Raw genomic sequence first — 23,986 nt, forward strand, 5'->3', positions numbered from 1 at the left:
CAGGGAACCAGATCCCACATGTTGCAACTCAAGATCACACATGCTGGTATAGCCAAATAAACATTTATATATGCACACACATATATATTATTGTACTTAAAACCATATCTCAATAAACTTGATTACAAAAAAGAGGTCAAAAACTAAACAAAAACCAGTAGTTTAAAATTCACTGAAATACATTTTTTGAGGTATTAAACAGTTGTCCTGAAAACCTGAAGAGGTGTCTAAGAAATCTGAAAACACAGGGGATCAGGACTCTTTATTAAAATTGTTAAAATACAGGAGTCAGGTTTTCTAAGTTTATTTTAGAAAACAAAACTTAAAAACTCCTATAACCAGAAGCATAGCAATATTTTAAAAGTTTATTAAGCTTTTTGCATAGGAGATTATCAAGACTTTTAGGTGCAGAAAAATTAACCATATTCAATACACAATACAAGCCTTTAAAGAACATGTCAACAGAAAAGAGATGTCTTCCTTTCAAAATGTATACAGCTATACATATAAAAGCCAACATAAGACCTTTCTTTCCCTCCTGGAATAAATTTATTTTGAATGAAACACTTAAAACTATGTATGTAGCCTTCAACTACAGATGATCTTTGTAGTTAATTTCAGTTAAAACCTTGTATTTAATTGAAGTAGAAATGTGGGAGTAAAATACCTAAAATAAAGAAACAAAAAGATAACATGGTAAATAACTTAGAGAATTTATTTGCAAAGTAGGAAATAAAAAGCATGATTTTAACATTTATTTAGAATATGAACAAAACTAGAAAAAGTTAAACTATAGAAAAGAAGGTAGAGAGTACTTAAGTTGGCCAATTAATACAACAAGCAAAACCCAAGTTTCCTTCATGCAGATAAGACTTAAGGAAAAGAAAAAGGGAATGTTTATAGAACAGATCACAACAAATATTTTAAATTTTTACATAAACTGTACATAAATGAAAAAATAAATTAGATGATTTACAAGAAATGTTTTATAGGTTACAATAGGCTATAACTTAGTTTATTATGAATAAAATTTGTAGCACATCATACATTTTTACATCACAGGTTCAGTGTTAGAATAATTTCAACATAACAGAGGTTAGACTTGGCAAGAACAATGCAATAGACAGAATAAGGCAACTGAAATGGAAATGGCTTGTATAATTAAACATATTCTAGGTATGATTCGACTCTGTAAGTGGACAGAATTAAGACAAGTACCATTCAACTTCAGTTAAAAAGTCAAATCACTATATCATTTCACTTTAGTTCAAATAAAAAGTCAGAGCACACAATGTATTTTTAAAAAATGACAAAACATCTTAACCTGACTTACATCCATATTCCATTAATTACATTTGGGACAAGGAGACCAGAATATGATGTTAGGTCTATATAGTTATCTTTTGTTTCTAAATGTTAACTAAAAAGGGCACCTCAGAAAAAAGCAGCAGATTTCAAAATGGCTTAAAACCTGTGCTGACTACCTACTTTGCTAGGAATGAGATCCATGATTCAGATACGATGTATAGCTAAAATAATCTCAGACGATCTGCATTACTGATGTACATTCCACAAATTATACAAAACTGAAATGTTTTCTCTGAAAGCTACTGAAAACTGTAAGCACTGCAATGTATGGAAGATGTTAATAGAAAAAAAAAAAAAAAAACAGCAAATCTTGAAACGTAGTTGCATATTTATACAATTCAAAATCTTGAATTTTAACTTTATTCACTCCTTTGAAAAATATATTCCTCATTAGTTCTTTAAACACAAAATTAACAGCAGCTACAGCAAAAAAAGACTGAAAATCTAAAAAGAGAGATAACCTCTTGACTACAGAAAGAGCCAGAATGTTAAGACTTAGGGGGTTTTCTTAAGGAAAAAAAAATTGACTTCCTCTCAAACACATCATTCAGTACCAATTGTAATACCTGAAGTCCCAAAATCAACTCACTGCTAAATTTATTAAGCTGGAAATGTCAGATAACATGCCCAGTCTGATTATTCTCAGGTAATCCAAAAGATAAAGGTATTTTAGGTCTTTATCAGATTTGATGTAGATAACTATAATCCATTATATTTCAACTCACAGGTTATTAACATTGCGTTTTATAAATCCCACTATGAATTGCGTTTGACAAAAGCAATAAATAATTCTAGGAGGGGTTTATCCCACATCTGTATCCACTCAAAATGATCAAAAATCTGGTGGCTCAGATGGTAAAGAATCTGCCTACAATGCAGGAGACTTGGGTTTGATCCCTGGGTCGGGAAGATCCTCTGGAAAAGGGAATAACAGCCCATTCCAGTATGAATCCCATGGACAGAGAGGAGCCTAGTGGGCTATAGTCCAGGGGGTTGACACTAAAGAAAAGGATTACTGAAGAAAATCCCAAATGTATTTAACATTCAAACATCCATAAATTTAGTGGTATGTTTCTTTTTGTACAATGTAAAAGTTCTAATAATGCCCATATAATTTTGAAGTTATAGCACAATAAAATCCTAGATAGCTTTACAGATTAAAGCACACACACACACACATATACACACGTTTATATATATATAAAACCCCTTGATAGTACTTTAAGGTGTATCTATTACTTGGCCATTACAGGCAATAACAAAACTAATACCATTCTGTTAGTGAGAATCCAAAAGTTAGTATCTCTTAACAGATACAAATAAAACAAACTTTATAAAACATGATGCCACATAGCTGAACAATCTCAAATGCTGTCATCTCAAATGCTTCCATGAATGGAGCAACTAACTATCTTTCTCAGGATCCTGATGATTATCCAGTCATTCCCCCGTGTTAACAAATTAAACCTTCATTTCACAAATAAGATAACATTCAAAGACGTTACATCAGCTCCGTGCTATTTCTAATACAATGCCAAGTTATGATCCCACACCCACTGAAGACACGAGATAGATAACGCATTTAAACTTGTGGAAGTGGAACTCACTGAACATGTATATGTGTCTGACGTGTACCCCAATGTTCATCGCAGCACTGTTTATAATAGCCAGGGCATGGGAGCAACCTAGATGCCCATAAGCAGACAAATGGATAAGAAAGCTGTGGTACATACACACAATGGAGTATTACTCAGCCATTAAAAAGAATACATTTGAATCAGTTCTAATGAGGTGGATGAAACTGGAGCCGATTATACAGAGTGAAGTAAGCCAGAAAGAAAAACACCAATACACTATACTAACGCATATATATGGAATTTAGAAAGATGGTAATGATCACCCTGTATGTGAGACAGCAAAAGAGACACAGATGTAAAGAAGAGTCTTTTGGACTCTGTGGGATAAGGCGAGGGTGGGATGATTTGGGAGAATAGCATTTAAACATGTATATTACCATATGTGAAACAGATCGCCAGTCCAGGTTCAATGCATGAGACAGGGTGCTCAGGGCTGGTGCACTGGGATGACCCCGAGGGATGGGATGGGGAGGGAGGTGGGAGGTGGCATCAGGATGGGGGACACATGTACACCTGTGGTGGATTCAAGTCAATGTATGGCAAAAAACACCATAATATTGTAAAGTAATTAGCCTCCAATTACAATAAATTAAAACAAAATTATATGTCTGAAAAGATGGAGTGGTTTACTTTTCATGGAACCATTATTTTCAATAGGTTATTAAAATATCTTTAAAAAAATTACTCATTTTTTGAGGCCTTTGCTAATCTTTTACTAGGCTCAGTAGAAATATAAAGCAACTGTCTCAAATACTGAAAACAGGCAGTAATATAGATAAAGCACATTACTTTCTGAGATTATTATCTCATGACAGAAACACAGTTGGCTGAATTCCTTCCATATTACAATAAAACACCCTAATCAACCTTATTGGGAAAATAGGACATCAGAGACATTTCATGAAAATCATGTTAAATTAAGGTCAAAAGTATTATTACAAAAATGCAGTACATTTCTAATATTTTGCTTATACATACCACAAAACAAATAAGTTAAATACAAAATAATACATACTCATTTTTCTAGTGATTATCCTTTATCGGTTTTTACATGGCTTTTAGAAGAGAAAAACTTTCTAAACCACTCTCAAATGCAACAGACTAAAAAGCATAAAGTGCTCAACAGAAAAAAAATAAACAAGATATAAAAAACTTTGCATATAATCAGCAGAGTGGTTATAAAGGACATTTGCAAACTATTGCCTCGCTAAGCTTTCCACCCAAGAATGTAATCTTAGAAATCAAGGCAAGATGTGGTGGACTGCTCTTAGAAGGCAAGAGTACCACTGAACATAGAAGAAACCTCTTCCCTCTGAGCTACATAATTTTTCTTACAGAAATGGTCTTTTAGGAACTGGTACTTAAAGTACAACAAATACATTTGCACGCAAAGGTAAAAAAATTCAGGAATCTTTATAAAGTCTAACATTTGGCAAACAATCTGAACCTCTAGAAGGACTGTCAAGACACCACATGTATCACTGGCGATGGCACTAACTTTATCTAAACTAACAGTCCACCTATTTAAACTACAGCAGCTGAGTAGGGGACACCCATGTCAAGAAACAAGGAGGTCTACAAGTACGCTGTCTTGGGAGAAGTTAGGGTGTAGAACAGAAGGCCATTAATTCTCCAAGTCGAGTTAAAAGGTAATCTTCTATGGGAAGGGATGGTGGTAGTGGTGGTAGAAGGTTCAAGACCTTGTGCTCTTCACGCAGCCCCAAAACAAGCTGGCAGTGCCCCCTGCATTTGAAAATGTTACTGCCGGGGTTTAAAAACGAAAATCAAAGACAAAGTTATAAACACGATTCTCTTTGTGTGTACGGAACTCAATGAAGAACTAAAAGGGTCTGTTTTTAGTTCTTTAGAATTGGCTTCTCAAAGTTCAGTTAGACAAGATGTCAGGGGTGGCGGGGGGAGTTTAAGACACTGGAATCATCACATTTACTTCAGTGAAGGAAATACATATTTTGACAGACTGATGAGGATGGCAGGCATGTGTCTTGGGTAATTTTATTAGTATCATTAGAAGACTGATACATACTATAATGAGATGGCAGGATACAATGTAAGATAATTTTTGGAATGGTCAGAAATACAGCCTGAGTAAAATAAACTAGGCCAAACAAGGTACTTCTTTTCCCTCTTTTTGTTTTTTAAAAATTAGGTTCCCATATTCATAGTTCTAAGAGCTAGTTCCAGAAACTACACTAGTACAATAACCACTACTCAAATGTGGTTACTGAAAACTTGAAATAGGTTAAACTGAGTTGTGCTATAAGTGTGAAGTATATGCTGACTTTGAAGACTAAGTAGCAACAATCCTTTAAAAAACTCCTAGGTAACTTTTTAAATGTATTACATGTTGAAATGGTAACATACACTGCATTAAATAAAAATATTTAATTTAAAAGAATCTCATCTGTTTCTTTTTATTTTTTAAATGTGTCTACTAGACATTGATTTCTCATATTGATTTCTATTAGCACTGTTCAAGTACTTAGGAGCTCTGCAGCATTAAGTTGACTGGGATTACAACCAAACCTATTTACCACTGTATGCTTACAAGCATTTTCTTGGGATTGTAATAAAAAACTAGAATCTTGGCAGCCTTCATCACAACTCTATGTTCTTATTAGAAATACTTATTAGTTATTCCAGTCATTCTAGACTATACAAGAGAAAAGCCAAGTTGTTCACTTTATATGCATTTTAAAAGGCAGAGCTTCAGGTTCAAAAGACAAAAAGTATGAATCATAGTCCCAAATTAACCAAAGTATTGATCAAATTAAATTTTATATACTTTTACCATTCCGTTTCTTTTAAAGACAGCCCCAAACCTGTAACTGCTAACATACGATTTGTCACAAGTGTAAAACTTAAAGCTATCATTTTAAAGCAAAATCTTTTTGTACAGATACCCAAATCACAAAATTCTAAAATAAACAGATAGCTTTTGGCTGAAATATCTAGTCACAAAATGGAAACATTTAAGCAGAAAATGTTTAATCATTATAGATTTTCAAAATGACCACTGACTGAAATGAATTCAAAGTTCCAAACATTCTAAATTCTAAAAAATTACCTTCACATGCTTTCCCCTCTGAACATTACTCTTATTCATATGTTCATGTCTACAGAGAAAGAAAAACTGAATTTTAAGTATTTGAATGCAAAACTTGAGAAATATTTTTATCAAGCAGCTCTTGAGAGTCAACTGAAAATTGTTCTTTATGGAGCAAAACTGTACTGTAAAAACACACTGTAACATTTCTTCCTTTCTGTAAACAAGTTTTAAACTCTTCAAAGTACATCCAGATTTTCAAAATACATCCAGATTACATCCAGATGTAATTTAAGGAAGTGAATTATTTTTTCCTAATTTCCCCAAGTCTTTCAACTACCTAAAATCAGCACTAACAGTCTCAGAAAACTTCGCTGAACTATTATTGGATCTCCAAAACGTTACTGCAAAAGTAAACATCTGAAAAAATTTATAGCATTATTTAAAAATGACTTCAAAATATAGAATTCCAAGGCAAATGGATATACAAATTTTGGAACTATGTTTTTATTACCAGAATATACAATGATCCTTTCATAATTCTGCAATACTGCCTCAGATTCCCAGTTTCAAAACCATTGACCTTTAGATTTCCTTAACATCCATTTAGAATAAATGATTTTGTTGCTGCTCATAAAAGAAGAAAGTCTTTAGCTTTGATGCTTCAGACGTAAGTAAACAGAAATGGCTAACTCTGGGCCTAAGATAGATGTGGTGTAGAAAGAGCACAGAACCCTACCAATACACATAAACTAACTACGCCCCATTTGAAGCATTCTGGAACCTCAACGAACAGATTTTCAAGTAAGTAATTAAGCCTCCAATTAAAAATCATTTTTAAATGTACTGATAAACATATAAATGTACTGATAATCAAAATACAAAAAATGCAGTATCGCCAATTATGTGGTGATTTCCTAGGGTTCACTCTGAAATTCCAGGTAATGTTTAACAATAGTATTTCTATTAAATTATGGCATTTGAAAGAGCTTATACTTCTGGGGGTAGATCACATAAACACACTTTTTGGGAGAAGATATGTTTGGAAAACAATAATGAATAATTAATATTTCTTTAACATTTCTAAAATCACATAAAAACGATCATTTCTAATTGCCATTTCAGTAAGATTCCACACAGGGTATGTTACTATCCATGTATTAGTAACCAAAACACACACAGAACAGATTTGTAACAAATATTCAGAATCAATTATTTTCATGAGTGAAACATTTCTGAGACTTTAAGATTCATGTTTGAACATACAGTACTGCAATGCTGGCTACATAAAATAAATAGAAAGTCTTTTTGAGAGGAAGCTCAATCATCAGAGGCTGTATTGCATTTAAGGATTTAACACTGGCTATATACAGAAAGAAAAGCAATCCAATTAGAAATATTTCATGTTACTGGAGCTCTCTTTTTAACATGGCAACATTTAGCAGCTTACCATTCTGACATTTAAAAATCAACAGGAAGAGTGCTACTCTTTTATCCTTTGGTTCCCAGTGAAAAATAACTCAGTAATAATGCCTCTGGTTTTCAGATCCTCTTGAATGACATTAGCAGAGATAAACCTGATACTTTAGCTGAAATTTGGCAGACCAAGAAGTGCACCGACTGCTCCAAAATATCCCTGTATAATTTAAAAACAATTATTCATGTAGTGCAGCTTTAAATTAGCATGTACTATTAACCGTTATTATAAACACATATTTGGTATAATCTATTTAAGAACATCAATTCAGAAAGGATGGCTTCCTCGGGGTGTGAAGAAAGGTAGTGGCTATAATTCAAGGAACAAGGGGTTTTAAGCAAAGGTGTATGTTCTGTTATCCTGAAGATTTCAAGGGCATTTATGACAGTAATCAAACATCTTAACAGCTGACAGGCAGCTGGATGGATGCTTGGGATAAAAGAACAGACAACTTATTTTTTTTAAAGCTTATTTCCTGGCTGCTGCTCCACAGCTTGTGGGATCCCAGTTCCTGTAGCAAACCCGTGCCTGTAGCAATGGAAGCTCAGAAGCCTAACCACTGAACCACCAGGGAATTCCCCAACTTTCTAACAAATGTTTATACACTTAAAGAAAAAAAATAAAGAAAAAAAAGAAGAAAGCTACCAATCTGTTATCAGCTACTGAAAAAAAATTTTTCTTAAAGCCTGTATTCTCAAGATATAGACCTCTGAAATATATAAACAGTGACTTCTAGTTATTAAAGCTTCCTGGACTATTATGGCAATTCTGTGCTCTCCTTGCTTTTCCTGAACAAAGTTCCTGGGGCTCTGCTTGCCAACAGCACAGGGCATGCCAGGTGGACCTGCACAGGAGTGCCCGTTCTCACGTGTACAGCAAGAGCTACAGCAACAACACATGGGAGCTCGTGAGAGCAGAACAGACACTCAGAATCTGTATTATGAAGATGATTAATAAAGTATCTAACTGATCAGAAACAAACCAATTCAAGGTACGTTTACATAATTCAAAACATTTTGTGAACTGGTATTTGGCCAGGTCAGAAAGTAACTGGGTATAGTGAAAGAAAAAAAAAAAAATCTTAAAGAATGAACTCCAAAAATGTCAACAGTGGTTGAGGTTACCTCTGGAGGTAGGGGTGAGGTTGTGGTGGGAGGAATAAAGAGATTTTCATTACTAAATTATATATGTATTTTTACTGTTCATATTTAACATTTGTTCTCTCAGGGAGAAAAAAACAAAACAATTTAACAAATCCACTAAGTATAAAAGCAGTCCCAGAATTTAATGAGCTCACAGATCTGACACTGCTCTCTCTTGGTCAGAACTGTGACATTCTCATCCTAAAGGGAAGCCTGCAAGGTGTCAGTGACCCCCACCCCCGAACGCAACTGAAGTGCGGGAACCATACACTGTTCAGGTAAATCACATTTTTATACTTTACTTTAAAAGTACCAGGCAAAGAACAATATATGAAACCTGTATACAAAAGCATGCTATTAAAATTCACAAAACTTGGTTCTTCCTATCGTACCTCATGCTCCAGAAATAACGCTTTCAGTTGACCTTTTGACCAATAGTCCAGTGCATATGCCAGAAGTTTCATTGAGAGAGTATTGACACGCAAAAAGTTTCCAACAAAGACAACTCTGTTTATTTTCTAAAAGAAAAGGAGGAGGAAAATAACTTGAAAAAAGAATTATCAGGTAGATTTTACAATACAATACAGATGAGTATTTACATCTATTTACAAATATAAACAATTACTACCTTTTATTAGTGCCTTCTACATTCCTGCTATATGCCTTCATCATCCTGAACACTTAAAAAATTATTTCAGGACAAGTCACTACACTTGTCAAAATTCACAGAATATACACTAAGAGTGACCTCAGAAGTGAACTATGGACTCTCAGTGAGGTTCACCAACTGCAACAAACGGACCAAACTGGGCTGGACACTGAGAGCGGGGGAGGCTGTGCATCCGCCGGGTCAAGGCTGCACGCGAACTCTGGGCTTTCCACTCGGTTTTGCTGTGAACCTAAACCTGCTCTAAAAACTAAAGCCTAATCAAAACAGAAATGGTTTAGAAAGTCTCTAGCTAAATGATCTAGAGACAGACTTGTTATTGAAAATGGCTATAAATAATACATCTAGCAAAGAAAGTAATTTGGAGAAACATTACTGATGAGACAAAAGGAGACAAACCAAAGAAAGTATTTCAGAGGTGTTTAATTTTTTAAAAAAGCTGTAAACTGGTCAGCATGTTGCAGCTTATGCTCAGCAATAATATGAGAACTTTAGCACTGGAGATAACACGGACTGGAATTCTGGCATAGCCATCCAATTCCCAGGGTTCCAGCATTCTCTGTACCCGGCCTAACCCATCAAGTCACTCTTTAATTTGGTTCCTTAGGTACCTCTAAGATTAGAAAATCACTGATGGAGAAAGCAATGTTTGAATTTCCAGAAAATCTGTATCTACTGTCACAATAATAGAGTATACATTTTTGCATACTGAATTTGTGAATAGTGAAAACTATGCCCTTGACTGGCTTCCCCAATGGCTCAGTACAGTCTCTATACAGTCAGCAAAAACAAGACCAGGAAATGACTGTGGCTCAGATCATGAACTCCTTATTGCCAAATTCAGACTTAAATTGAAGAAAGTAGGGAAAACCACTAGACCATTCAGGTATGACCTAAATCAAATCCCTTATGATTATACTGTAGAAGTGAAAAATAGATATAAGAGACTAGATCTGATAGACAGACTGCCTGATGAACTATAGATGGAGGTTCATGACACTGTACAGGAGACAGGGATCAGATCATCCCCAAGAAAAAGAAATGCAAAAAAGCAAAATGGCTATCTGAGGAGGCCTTACAAATAGCTGTGAAAAGAAGCGAAGCGAAAAGCAAAAGACAAAAGGAAAGATATACCCATTTGAATGCAGAGTTCCAAAGAATAGCAAGGAGATAAGAAAGCCTTCCTCAGTGATCAGTGCAAAGAACTGATCAGAAGAAAACAACAGAATGGGCAAACTAGAGATCTCTTCAAAAAAATTAGAGATATCAAGGGAACATTTCATGCAAAGATGGGCTCAAGAAAGGACAGAAATGGTATGGACCTAACAGAAGCAGAAGATATTAAGAAGAGGTGGCAAGAATACACAGAACTGTACAAAAAGATCTTCATGACCCAGAAAATCACAATGGTATGATCACTCACCTAGAGACAGACATCCTGGAATGTGAAGTCAAGTGGGCCTAATGAACCATCACTACGAACAAAGCTAGTGGAGGTGATGGAATTCCAGTGGAGCTATTTCAAATCCTAAAAGATGATGCTGTGAAAGTGCTGCACTCAATATGCCAGCAAATCTAGAAAACTCAGCAGTGGCCAGAAGACTGGAAAAGGTCAGTTTTCATTCCAATCCCTAAGAAAGGCAATGCCAAAGAATGCTCAAACTACCGGACAGTAGCACTCATCTCACACGCTAGTAAAGTAATGCTCAAAATTCTCCAAGCCAGGCTTCAACAATACGTGAATTGTGAACTTCCAGATGTTCAAGCTGGATTTAGAAAAGGCAGAGGAACCAGAGATCAAATTGCCAACATCCAATAGATCATTGAAAAAGCACGAGAGTTCCAGAAAAACATCTATTTCTGCTTTATTGACTATGCCAAAGCCTTTGACTGTGTGATCACAATCAACTGTGGAAAATTCTGAAAGAGATGGGAATATCAGACCACCTGACCTGCTTCTTGAGAAACGTATATGCAGGTCAGGAAGCAACAGTTAGAACTGGACATGAACAACAGACTGGTTCCAAATAGGTAAAGGAGCACGTCAAGGCTGTATATTGTCACCCTGCTTATTTAACTTGTTTGCAGAGTACACCGTAAGAAATCCTGGGCTGAAGAAGCACAAGGTGGAATCAACATGGCCAGGAGAAATATTAATAACCTCAGATATGCAGATGACACCACCCTTACGGCAGAAAGTGAAGAAGAACTAAAGAACCTCTTGATGAAAGTGAAAGAGGAGAGTGAAAATGTTGGCTTAAAGCTCAACATTCAGAAAATTAAGATCATGGCATCCAGTCGCATAACTTCATGGCGAAACAGTGGCTGACTTTATTTTTGGGGGCTCCAAAAATCACTGCAGATGGTGATTGCAGCCATGAAATTAAAAGACACTCATTCCTTGGAAGGAAAGTTATGACCAACCTAGACAGCATATTCAAAAGCAGAGACATTACTTTGCCAACAAAGCTTCGTCTAGTCAAGGCTATGGTTTTTCCAGTGGTCATGTATGAATGTGAGAGTTGTGCTATACAGAAAGCTGAGCGCCAAAGAATTGATGCTTTTAAACTGTGGTTTTGGAGAAGACTCTTGAGAGTCCCTTGAACTGCAAGGAGATCCAACCAGTCCATCCTAAAGGAGCTCAGTCCTGAGTGTTCATTGGAAGGACTGATGTCGAAGCTGAAACTCCAATACTTTGGCCACCTGATACGAAGAACTGACTCAATGGAAAAGACCCTGATGCTAGGAAAGATTGAGGGCAGGAGGAGAAGGGGACGACAGAGGATGAGATGGCTGGATGGCATCACCGACTCAATGGAGATGAGTGTGAGTAAACTCCAGGAGTCGGTGATGGACAGGGAGGTGTGGTATGCCACAGTCCACGGGGTCACAAAGAGTCGGACACGACTAAGCGACTGAACTGAACTCAGTAGTAAAGTGGTAAATGGCTCAGTGGTAAAGAATCTGCCTATAATGCAGGAGATGAGGGTTTAAGCCCTGGGTCAGAAATGGCAACCCACTCCAATATTCTTGCCTGAAAATCCCATGGACAGAGGAGCTGGTGGGCTATAGGCCATGGGGTCACAGGAGTTGGATGTAACAGAGCAACTAAACACAGTATTTCGGAACCTGTGACTTGGTGTCTTGTGGTGTATGGCCTTAATTACTGTTAATTCGTCAGTAAAAATGGACCTGAAAGAGCTAATAAAAAAGGTCCCAGATTACTGTCAGCCCCTCAAAGTGAAATATTTCCCAACTTTAGGTTAAAACACCTGCTAGTAGCTCCCTCAACTAACTTACTACACTGTTATAAAGAAACTTAAACGACAGAATTCTGATTTTAAATTTGGAATAATTCAGAGCATTAATTCAAGCTTTTGCATAGTTGTTCTCTCTCTTGGAGCCTCCCTATCCCCCAAGATCTGCACCCATGATTCTCTCACCTTATTCAAATCTTTGCCTAAGAGTCACATTTTCAACAAAGGCTTCCTTTAACTACCTAATTACTTAATTTGTCCTCTGCCAATCTTTGGTCTACTCACAATTCTGTTTAATTTGTTTAATTTTCTCTCTCTCTTTTTTTTTTTTGCTGCACCTGGCATATAGGATCTTAATTCCCTGACCAGGGATTGAACCCACACTCCCTGCAATGGAAGCTCAGAGTCTTAACTACCTGACCCGCCAGGAAAGTCCGTAATTTTCCCTTTTTAAAAAATAGCATTTCCTACCTAATACTAAACAATTTGCTTATTTACTGTATCACTAGAACAGCTGTAAGCTTCACAAAGTCAGGGATTTTTGTTTTCTTCACTAATTTACCTCAAGTGCCCAGAATAATACCTGGCAAATGATACTCTGCAAATATTTATTCAATGAATAAACGAAAGAGTGAACAAATGAAGAAGTCCTTCATAAAGTACAATTTCCAACTATATTTACAACAACTAAATGGGCACATACACCTACCACATGAAGGCAGAACTGTACGATCTTCTTTAACAAACATAACCAATTATGAGGTAAACCCAGCAGTACATGCTTTCTGTACGTGTCCACCACTCAAGTGTCATGTGCAGAGCAGCCTCAGCGCCTTCATAGCCCTGTACAATGCTGCTTGATCCATATGCAACAAGGCAGCACTGTAAAGAAGCCGAGGGCAGCAAGGAACCTCCAAGTTCTCATCAAGTGCAACATTAACAGGAAGAAAAAACACAAAGCACCCACACTTTCAGGATTTAGTTACCTCAAAATGTTTTACTGTTTAGGGGGAATCTCTCTTTTACGATTTCAAGATATTTAGGCCATACATTTCCGAAAAGGTTGCTGGATAAATGTAAATATCTCTTTGTCCTAATTTCCGATTTGAATGATCTGCTCCTTTAAATGAAGTATCACAGTTGGGCAGGTAACATATATATTAGTGTACCTTGGGATTTAATGGATTAAGAGATCTAAATCCTAGAGGCCTCCTTAAGAATCCTGCTACATGTACAGAAAACTCCAACTCACATTTTTCATGTAATTAAAAAAACTTACCTCATTAACAGCACACATTCGTGCTATAGAACCAATGTTATTGGTGATAGTAACTAAAGTAGCTCTTGCTAGATCTTCTTTACTAACAGATTCTCGCTTCTCCTTATAAATCATATTCCCAAAACTGCAGAGAAATGAAAAACAAAATCAAACCTGCTGATTAACAAGCAACAGCTCATACATTTTGGAACTATAGCCTACAGATAAATCTACACATGTGCAAAATAAGGTATACATGTACAAAGTTACTTAATGACCCAAGGACCTGCACATAGCAGACACTGGGAACAACCCAAACATACATCAAACTGATCGTCACACAATGAAACACCATGAAGCTATTCATGAAAGAGAGAGAAGAAGGAGGGGACGCAGAAAAGGGAGGACAAAGAGGAAGACGGAGGCGGAAAAAGAGAGAGAGAGGTAAGGGAGCAGGCAAACAGACTAGGAAATACTGCTGTTCCAGACGACACAACCACCCCTCTTATCCATGAAGGACTGGCTCCAGGACCCTCCTTGGACACCAACATCAATAGATGCTCAGGTCCCTTGTACAAAATGATGTAGTATTTCCATATAACCTATATATATATATATATACACATCATCTCCATATTACTTAATACAATATAAGCACTATGTAAATAGCTGCCCAGGCACAGCAGATTCAAATTTTGCTTTTGCAACTTTCGGGACATATTTTTAATCTGAGGATGGCTGATTGTGTAGGTGCAGGACCATGGTAAGGGGAGCGAACTGTATACTGTATGCTATAAAATGCTATATAATGGCATTTTAACGTTATCTTCTAAAAGTTACCTTTTAGAAGAGGAGGATAAGGATATGTATTTGTATTTGCATAGAGAAACACTAGACGGATACTCAAGAACGAATAGAAGTTTCCTACAGCGCACTGAGGGGAGACTTCGTAATGTAAATTTAATTTTGAAATCACACAGATATTCAAAACTTATAAATGAACTGGGTAAAAGGAAGCCCCCTTACAACTTCCTGATACACTGCTTTCTAAAACCTAAGTAAGCAAGCTTAATTACAGTGTAAATGTTAAATTTACCTAGATGCCACGGCCCAGCCAGGCAGACCAAATCTTTCATAATCTCCCCCGTAAATATCACGGACGAGTTTGTCAGCTTGCGTGCTGTCACCTTTCGATGCCATTTCAAGAGCCTCTTCAAAACTTTCACAGCCAGTCAACAAGCTACATAAACCCAGAAAGGTACCCCCTCCAAGGCTAAAGAAAACAAACAAAATGTGGTAAGTTGCATTTACACACTGCATTCTTTCTCCAATGTAAAAGGATGGAGCACTCACTTATTCAGTTAAACACATGAATAGAAAACATTTACTAAACCTAAGAAAAATGCAAAGCAAAACCAAACTTATCAGATCAAAGAATAAACCAAAGGAAAAAAATCCTGTTGTGGAAACAACATGACACGGGAGACCTTCTGTGTCTCTGTCTTCACCTGGTACTGCACACTGTAACTGCTGAAAACGCACGTCATTGTGTGCGTGAAAAACGAGTGTTTAAAAAAAAGTTAGCACCACACAAATTAAAAGGAAAATTGTAACTCTAAGTCAACACATAAACATTTACATGACTCTGAAATGAATACAGTGAGATCATTTACAGACAGAAATTAACTTGGTTTTAATACTCTTTGAATATGCTCATAAAATGAAATCGTGTTTCTCTAATCCTTAAAATCAAAACCTTTGCTCCTTTAATCTCACCTGAATTTCTAACAGATTCTACTCCTGAATCACTGTTGGAATCTAGTTAACAGACTGAATTTCTATCTTTTTGAATTGACTTAAGTAGGTAATACTTCCCTGTAATTCTCTGGCATAGAGTTACAATGGAGGTAGATTTTCAGTCACCATAGAAATAGAATACTAATTAAATTTAAGTACCATTCAAATAGGCGTACTATATTGAAATTACAAGTTTTTCTGGGGACTTCCCTGGCAGTCAAGTGGTTAAGACTCTGTGCTGCCAAAGCAGGGGCCGTGGGTTTGTTCCCTGGTCTAGGAGCTAAGATTTCACGTTACACCAAGAGGCCAAAAAATAAAGTGTTTTCCACTCCCACACCCTCGCTGCCACAAAACAACCTAATTTAAGAATCCTAAAATCTATCTTCGTCAAGTTTCCTTAAAAGTTGATGAAGTACATATTAGAATCATAAGGTAAATTTAAAAATCTCATTTCACATCTATATTTCAGGTATTATAGAAAAAAAGAAAGTTGCTCAGTCATGTCTGACTCTGTGACCCTGTGGACTGTACCCTACCAGGCTCCTCTGTCCATGGAATTCTCCAGCAAAGAATACTGAAGTGGGTAGCCATTCCCTTCTCCAGGGGATTTTTCCCAACCCAGGGATTGAACTGGTTCTTCTAAATTGCATTGCAGGCGGATTCTTTACTATCTGAGCCACCAGGTAAGAACTCATGTTAAATTCATCCTATTGAATTAATTACAAGGTTGCTAAATACTTCAACTTAAAAAAAAAAAAACACTATTATTTTCAGCTACACTGGGTCTGTGTTGCTGCATGGGCAACACCACAGAGGGGACGGCGGGCTCCACTCTCCAGTTGTGGCACACAGGCTGTTCACAGTGCTGGCTTCTCCTGATGCGGGGCACCGGCTCTAGTGCGCAGGCTTCGGCAACTGTGGCTCCCAAGCTCTAGAGCACAGGTTCAATAATGTGGTGCATGGGCTTAGTTGCTCAGCAGTATGTGGGATTTTCCCAGATCAGGGATCAAACCCACGTTTCCTGCGTTGGCAGGTGGATTCTTTACCACAGAGCCATTAGGGAAACCCCAAATACTCTGCACTTTATTATGAATCAAATAGCAGGTGGTAAGCTTTAGGCTTAAATATATCTATATAAAAATGAGAAAAATGTTTAGGAAAATGGAAGTATTATTGGAATCATTCCAGATAAAAATTCATGCTTCATTATGGAAATTTTAATGACAACTGACACTAACCAATACAAACATTTCATGATTTTAGTTTGAGTCTACACACATGCCTTATAAAACAGTACTATCTGCAACACTACAACTTTTACTCTACATTTCTAGCTATTGCATAATACACTTTTTCTGATGAAGCTACCATATAGATAGATAGATAAATTTCACAATTTCTAAGAATAAAACAATATGAATGCTGCTCTAAGAACAAAAATGCTACCACCTTGTTCCGGTTACTCGTTTATAGTTGTCTTTGGAATGGACTGCTAAAATACTGACTCCCGAACCAATGTTCACTACCAGGAGCGGATAGGGATCGTCCAGGTTAAAAGGCATCTTTTGGCACCTCTCAGGTTCTGAGGCATTAGCAAAATAATAGCACTCTGCTTGTCCATTGAAACTGACAGAGTCTATGTACAGCAAGCCCTTCACAAGGCAGTCAAGTTCATCCAGTTTGTGCAGGTGGAGGTTTCCAATCTGTAAACAAACCCCAAAACAAGTTTTATAAAGTGAACAAAGAACAGCACTCAAAATACTTAAGTATATAATTTTCATGTACTTCACAAAACTTCAAAACCAGCTACAACCCCTGCATTTTTACTTGCTTTCTTTTGTAAGAGATTTTGAAGCCCCAAAATCTCTTAGGGGCTTCATTTAGTCCAGTGGTTCTCAGGAGTGGTAGTATTACTTCTAGAGGCATTCTGAAAACCTGTCGGGACATTTTAGTTTTCATCAAGATGGGGAGGAGGGAAGAATCAAACTAACATTTAGTGGGCAGGGACTTGGGTGGGGTACCAGATATCTGGAGTGGGCGGGCAGTTGTGCAAAACAAAGAATTAACCCTTTTTCTGCATTATCTTTGAACATTCTGACAGATATTTTTGTTCCGACAGTAGTAGGAAAATGTTTTTAATAACCTGAGCCTATGTAAACAAGTGTTTTATCTATCTATGTGTATAAATACAAGGTATTTTTTACACGGTTTTAAATACATCCTAAATTTACAAGGAATGCAACCGTCATATAAACTAAGAAGTGTTGCACTTTTGTTTGGAACTTTATCTTGTGTAATATCACAATAGCAACACCACTTACATATTTGATTCTCCAATAAAATTTACTGTATCGATCTAGCATGTGTGGCTTTAGAAATTAAGATCTATGTACACACGTAAGTGGGTGCTCAGGTGCTCAGTCCTGTCCGACTCTTTGTGATGCCACAGACTACAACCCGCCAGGCTCCTCTATCCAGGGAATTTTCCAGGTGAGAATACTGGAGTGGGTGGCCATTACCTTCTCCAAGAGATCTTCCCGAACCAGGGATCAAACCTGTGTCTTCTGCGTCTCCTGCACTGGCAGGATTCTTTACCACTGAGCCACCTGGAAAGCCCTAATCTATGTCCATACAAGCATCTAAATCTAACTACTTCATTATGCCCTCCCGTGTGACCCTACCAGAGAATCTACCTACTTCTACTTACTGATATACAAAATTAATCAGTTATACCTTAATTTCCTATGTTTATATTATAGTTTCAGTACTAATGTGAAATTATTAAATTCATTTTTGGTTAGTAAAGAGTAGATTATATTTGCTATAAAAGATCTGAGCTTTGATAATGCTTTCCCATTCTCTAAGGACTTATGAGGTATCACTCCTGAGGATACTTATCAGGTATCCTCCTTGAGTTCCCATGGCATCTCTTTTCATAGCAATAGTATTAATCATAATGCACTGTACTTCTATTTGTAATTCACTTAACCATGTGGTCTAGGAAACTGTACTCTTTGACACCTAGTCTGTGTCTTATTCCTAGCTGAGTTCTCAGTGTCTAGCACAATAACCTAATAAATACTACATGCTCAAATATTAACTTAATAAATGACTGAACACCAACAAAAACAAATATTATAAAACCTCATCACTAGAAAATACTTATATTTCTTTTAAGAAAAATTAGAACTCTCCAATTTGAATACCAGTATTTCCAATGGCTTGACAAGAGGTGGCTTCAAGGACACTCCTTTTGGCAAGAACACTGGCAACCATTAAGTATCACACATCCAAACAAACTGGTTTCAAATTCATGTAATTTATGGTCAGATTACTCAATAAACTGAATACAAATCAGTACTACTCATCATTTTTTTTTACTAAAAAAAAAAATTTTTAGTAAAAATTTATAGACTTTTAAGCTACCCCAAATTACAAGGTATTCACTTCTGTGAGCCATATAAGTGATCATTTATGCTCTATTAATAGATTTTTCTTACATGACTTTGAGAAATTCACAGGCATATTTAAATGGTCCTCTTTCACTTTTCACTTTCATGCATTGGAGAAGGAAATGGCAACCTACTCCAGTGTTCTTGACTGGAGAATCCCAGGGACAGGGGAACCTGGTGGGCTGCTGTCTATGAGGTCGCATAGTCGGACACGACTGAAGCGACTTAGCAGCAGCAGCAGCGTGCATATTTTCAAGAAAAACAAATTTCAGTAAATCTAAGTATCAACTTGTTAATCTTTGTTCTAATGGGAAGGACTGGAATCTTGGCAAACCCCTACCAGCACAGAAATCAATACTTGCATAATCCTCTTGCCACATCCAAATGACCCCCTCCCCCCACTTCAAGATTCAAATTTGGTGGGGTTGATGATATAAAACCCAAGAAAAAAAGGGGTAACAGGAACTTCATTCAGGTGTCTATTAATCAAAACATACAGACTTTAGCTGGAGTCTGGGAAGATGGGTGTCCTTAGGAGAGATGACTAGATCAATACTCAAAAAACCAGGCAAACACAGAATAACAATATGCAAATATTTCAAGCCCCATTTATATCTGGCTTTGCACACTACCAAATTCACTGGAGTCTATGTCTACTGTAACTTTGTAGCAGTTCCTAAACTTACCAGATTTTACCAAATATTATGTATAACAGGCCCAACTCTGGCCAATTTTTACTCACTGTATAAAGGTTTTTAAATGGTTCAATCAAAAGTTAAGTCACGTAGATGAATGGATAAATTAAGTTGTACATATTTACAATGGAATATTACTCAGCCACAAGGAGGAAAGAATTTGATCAGTGGAGGAAGCACAAGCTGGAATCAAGATTGCCAGGAGAAATATCAATAACCTCAGATATGCAGATGATACTACCCATATGGCAGAAAGTGAAGAGGAACTAAAGAGCCTCTTGATGAAAGTAAAGAGTAGAATGAAAAAGTTGGCTTAAAGCTCAACATTCAGAAAACTAAGATCACGGCATCTGGTCCCATCACTTCATGGGAAACAGATGGGGAAACAGCAGCTAACTTTATTTTTCTGGGCTCCAAAATCACTGCAGATGGTGATTGCAGCCATGTCCTTGGAAGGAAAGTTATGACCAACCTAAACAGCATATTGAAAAGCACTTTGTCAACAAAGGTCCGCCTAGTCAAGGCTATGGTTTTTCCAGTGGTCATGTATGGATGTGAGCGTTGGACAAAAAGAAAGCTGAGCACCAAAGAATTGATGCTTTTGAACCGTGGTGTTGGAGAAGACTCTTGAGAGTCCCTTGGACTGTAAGGAGATCCAATCAGTCCATTCTAAAGGAGATCAGTCCTGGGTGTTTATTGGAAGGACGGATGTTGAAGCTGAAACTCTAATACTTTGGCCACTTGATGTGAAGAGCTGACTCGTTGGAAAAGACCCTGATGCTGGGAAAGATTTAGGGCAGGAGGAGAAGGGGATGACAGAGGGTGAGATGGTTGGATGGCATCACCAACTCAATGGACACGGAAGTTGGTGATGGACAGGGAAGCCTGGCGTGCTGCAGTTCATGGGGTCGCAAAGAGTCGGAAACGACTGAGCGACTGAACTGAACTGAGTGAGGCAGATGAACCTAGAGCCTGTTTTACAGAGTGAACTAAGTCAAAAAGAGAAAGACAAATATCATGTATTAACACATATATATGGAATCGAGAAAAATGGTACTGATGTATCTGTTTGCAGGGTAGCAATACAGACACAGATAGAGCAGACTTGTGCACACAGCTGGGGAAGGAGAGGGTGGGAAGAACTGAGAGAGCTCCAATGAAACACGTGCACTGTGTGTGTGTTGTCGCCTCTGACTCTGCAGCTCTATGGACCATAGCCTGCCAGGCTTCTGTCCCCGGGATTTTCCAGGCAAGAATACTGGAGTGGGTTGCCATTTCCTACTCCAGGGGATCTTCCCAACCCAGGGACTGAACCCATATCTCTTGCATCACTTCCACTGGCAGGCGGATTCTTTACCTTGCCAATGTAAAATAGATAGCCAGCGGGAATTTGCTGTACAACATGAGGAGCTCAACCTGGTGCTCTGTGACAACCTAGAGGGGTGGGAGGGAGGCTCAAGAAGGAGTGGACATATGTACACCTATGGGGAATCAATGCTGATGTATGGCAAAAAACAACACAACACTGTAAAGCAAATATCCTAATACAAATTTAAAAAAAAAAAGGGGGGGGGGGGCAAGTCAATAATATATACTTCCTCTGTATCAGCACAGAGGACCAGTCCAAGGAACATACCAGACAGAAACCAGGCCCCATATTTTAAAAATTGAAGAGAACGGGTATCAATTTTTGCCTCTGAGTGAAATACCTACTGTGCGAAAATCTTTTTCAAACTTGTAAGCACCACCTCCTGTAGCACATAGCACCGTGTGTAATGTTGAGAAGTTTTTATCTCTTCCCATTTGGATAAAAGTAGGCAGGTCCTGGGTTGGAAATCTGATAAAGTGCAAGTTCCCTCTCCGGCCAAAAAGTGTTAAATCTTTCAGTTCAAGGTGTACATCCCGAATACCAGTGGATCCATATGCTACATTAGAAGTCAAATATTTCCGGATACTTTTTAAGCTCTCAACTTCTTCTTGTTCTTCCTCTGCTGTGATATCAATAGGTTCAAAATATGATAGCTTTACCAGAGTTCCCCCGATGTCCATGCCAAACCACGGGAAAGCTGTGGATAAAAAATTAAAATATATATCTTGATTTTGGAAATACAAATGAGGAACTAGTTAATTAACCACAAACTTTATTTACTGTGAACCATGCACTCAGTCAACTTATGAGGTAAGACACATCTTCCATGTGCAACTCACCCTTTTCCCTTCAAAGTGTTACTCTGTGCATTTTCTAAAAACCCTGAAACCTAGGATTCCTGGATCCCAAGGACCTTTTAATTCTTGCTCTGTGACAATCTAGAGGGGTGGGAGGGAGGCTCAAGAGGGAGTGGACATATGTATATCTATGGATAATCCATGCTGATGTATGGCAGAAACCATACATCACACACCTGTCACAAGTAGGCATTTCTTTTCATTTACTATATACTTATCATGTGCTCCAGGAGATTAAGACAAAAAATAGGACCAATTTTGTCTTAATAGTAGTATGTCATCACCTTTTGAAAATGTTTCTAAAAAGATTTTAATGTAATAAAATTGGTCTAGAATCATGTCAAGTAACCCAAGAGAAAAGAACCTCCTTATAAGAAACTTTTTCCTTTGCCCATTAAACTTACTAGGCTTCTTTAAGGGCCTCTGGTTAATAAAAATTAGCTGTTGATAACGTTGAAGGTAAACCTACCTGGAGATAGGCACACTCGGGTAGGGAGCATCATCTGGACTTGGGACTTGGTACTCTTACTAACTGGGCTGTTTGACACTGGAGAAACCACTAACCTGTCAAAACCTTAGTTTCCTTAAGGTCTCTTTCTCTTCTCTGGGATCTTAATCATCATGACGGTGAATGAAAACTAATTTCATAGTTAAGATACATAGATTACAAAATGCCTAACAGCAGGTATTTAACAGTTCATTACGCATAAGTTGTCAAGGATAAGTAGTTCCCTCTAAAATTCCACTCTGTTTCTTCAGCATTTATATTTACTTGGTATGAGTGTACCGTTAGAAACTGGGAACATCAACTCAATGAGAAAGGATTCTGTACATTTCTCTGTTCAGGCACTATGCTCTTGTCACCTATAGATTTGTATAAACAACTAAGATGCTGAAGAAACTAAATTTTCTCTGTTTTGTCAGGTGGCTAGCAATGGAGGCCATCTTAAATCAGTAAAAAAAATAGAGTCAGCTCTTAAAGGAGGGGTAACTGGAGACGCTATAATGCAGAACATGATGTTTTAGTAACCATAACATACAAACTAGAACATGATAGCTCCCTGCTTTCTTGCAGAGATCCCTTCAGTTCAGCAGAGTTCTAGAATTTATTTCCTTATGCCAGAGAATCAATCACCATTCAAAAAGTATGGAGGAGGCCATCAGAATACAGAAAATACATGTTCTTAATTATGATCCACTCCTTTCATTCTAGCAAGTGATCTAACTGCCATTGCCATTAAAGCAAATATTTAAGCTGGTTACTTTGTCATTAACCAAAGGGAGAGGGAGAATGGCCACGAAATTAAAGTTTATTTACTTACAATAAAACTACAAAGTTAAGTACAACCACAGGCCTACTGATAGCTCAAGAGGTAAGAAAAATATCACTTTCTAAAGAAATCAGGCAAATCTATCAATAGCTTTGTTGCTTCTAGCCTAGGGACAGGTTAAAAGTAGGTTACAGTACAAAAGCATCCTACTTCCTACATATAGCCTAAGCATTTCTCATTCTTTTGGGAATAACTCTCTCCACTGTCAAGGTGGGGGGAAAAAAAAGAACCAAAATACACATCTAATGAACAAAATACACAATCTATAAATATAAATAACTCCTCTGATGATGGCAAATAAACATTACCTTCTCCAGTCTTTTGAGCATTTCCTAGAATCTCTCAAGATCTGTTTATGTGACCCTCCAAAAAACAGGAGCTTCTACTCTATTTCTGACCTAAGCCCAAGAGAACTGCTCTATCAGTCCCCCATAAGTAACAAAAATATCCAGAACCACCTTAAGCAGAGTGCTACCTACCAGGCAGATTATGTATGCAAAAGAAGAAAACTGAATGTCTTTTCAGATAATTAAACAGAAGATATTCTAGCCACAAGGGCAGACTGTTCATTTCCAAACAAGCTGTGCAGGAGTTTCCTAGTGGCCTACTGGTTAG

General features: G+C 37.3%; 1 protein-coding gene across 1 annotated transcript in view; it reads right to left on the bottom strand.

Annotated features, from left to right (window-relative positions):
* Positions 1 to 351: 351 nt before the first annotated feature.
* The window catches only part of PANK3 (pantothenate kinase 3), a 28,032-nt gene continuing 4,397 nt past the window's right edge, over positions 352 to 23,986 (bottom strand). Inside the window, exons 2-7 of the mRNA XM_027520611.1 lie at positions 21,528 to 21,880; positions 17,117 to 17,370; positions 14,967 to 15,143; positions 13,892 to 14,015; positions 9,081 to 9,206; positions 352 to 7,705 (exon numbers count right to left, since the gene is read on the bottom strand). Coding sequence (XP_027376412.1) covers positions 7,655 to 7,705; positions 9,081 to 9,206; positions 13,892 to 14,015; positions 14,967 to 15,143; positions 17,117 to 17,370; positions 21,528 to 21,880 — 1,085 coding nt within the window. The 3' untranslated portion in view covers positions 352 to 7,654. The remainder of the gene's footprint in view (positions 7,706 to 9,080; positions 9,207 to 13,891; positions 14,016 to 14,966; positions 15,144 to 17,116; positions 17,371 to 21,527; positions 21,881 to 23,986) is intronic.

The sequence above is a fragment of the Bos indicus x Bos taurus genome, chromosome 20, assembly GCF_003369695.1.
Source record: "Bos indicus x Bos taurus breed Angus x Brahman F1 hybrid chromosome 20, Bos_hybrid_MaternalHap_v2.0, whole genome shotgun sequence".
NCBI classification, from domain to species: Eukaryota; Metazoa; Chordata; class Mammalia; order Artiodactyla; family Bovidae; genus Bos; species Bos indicus x Bos taurus.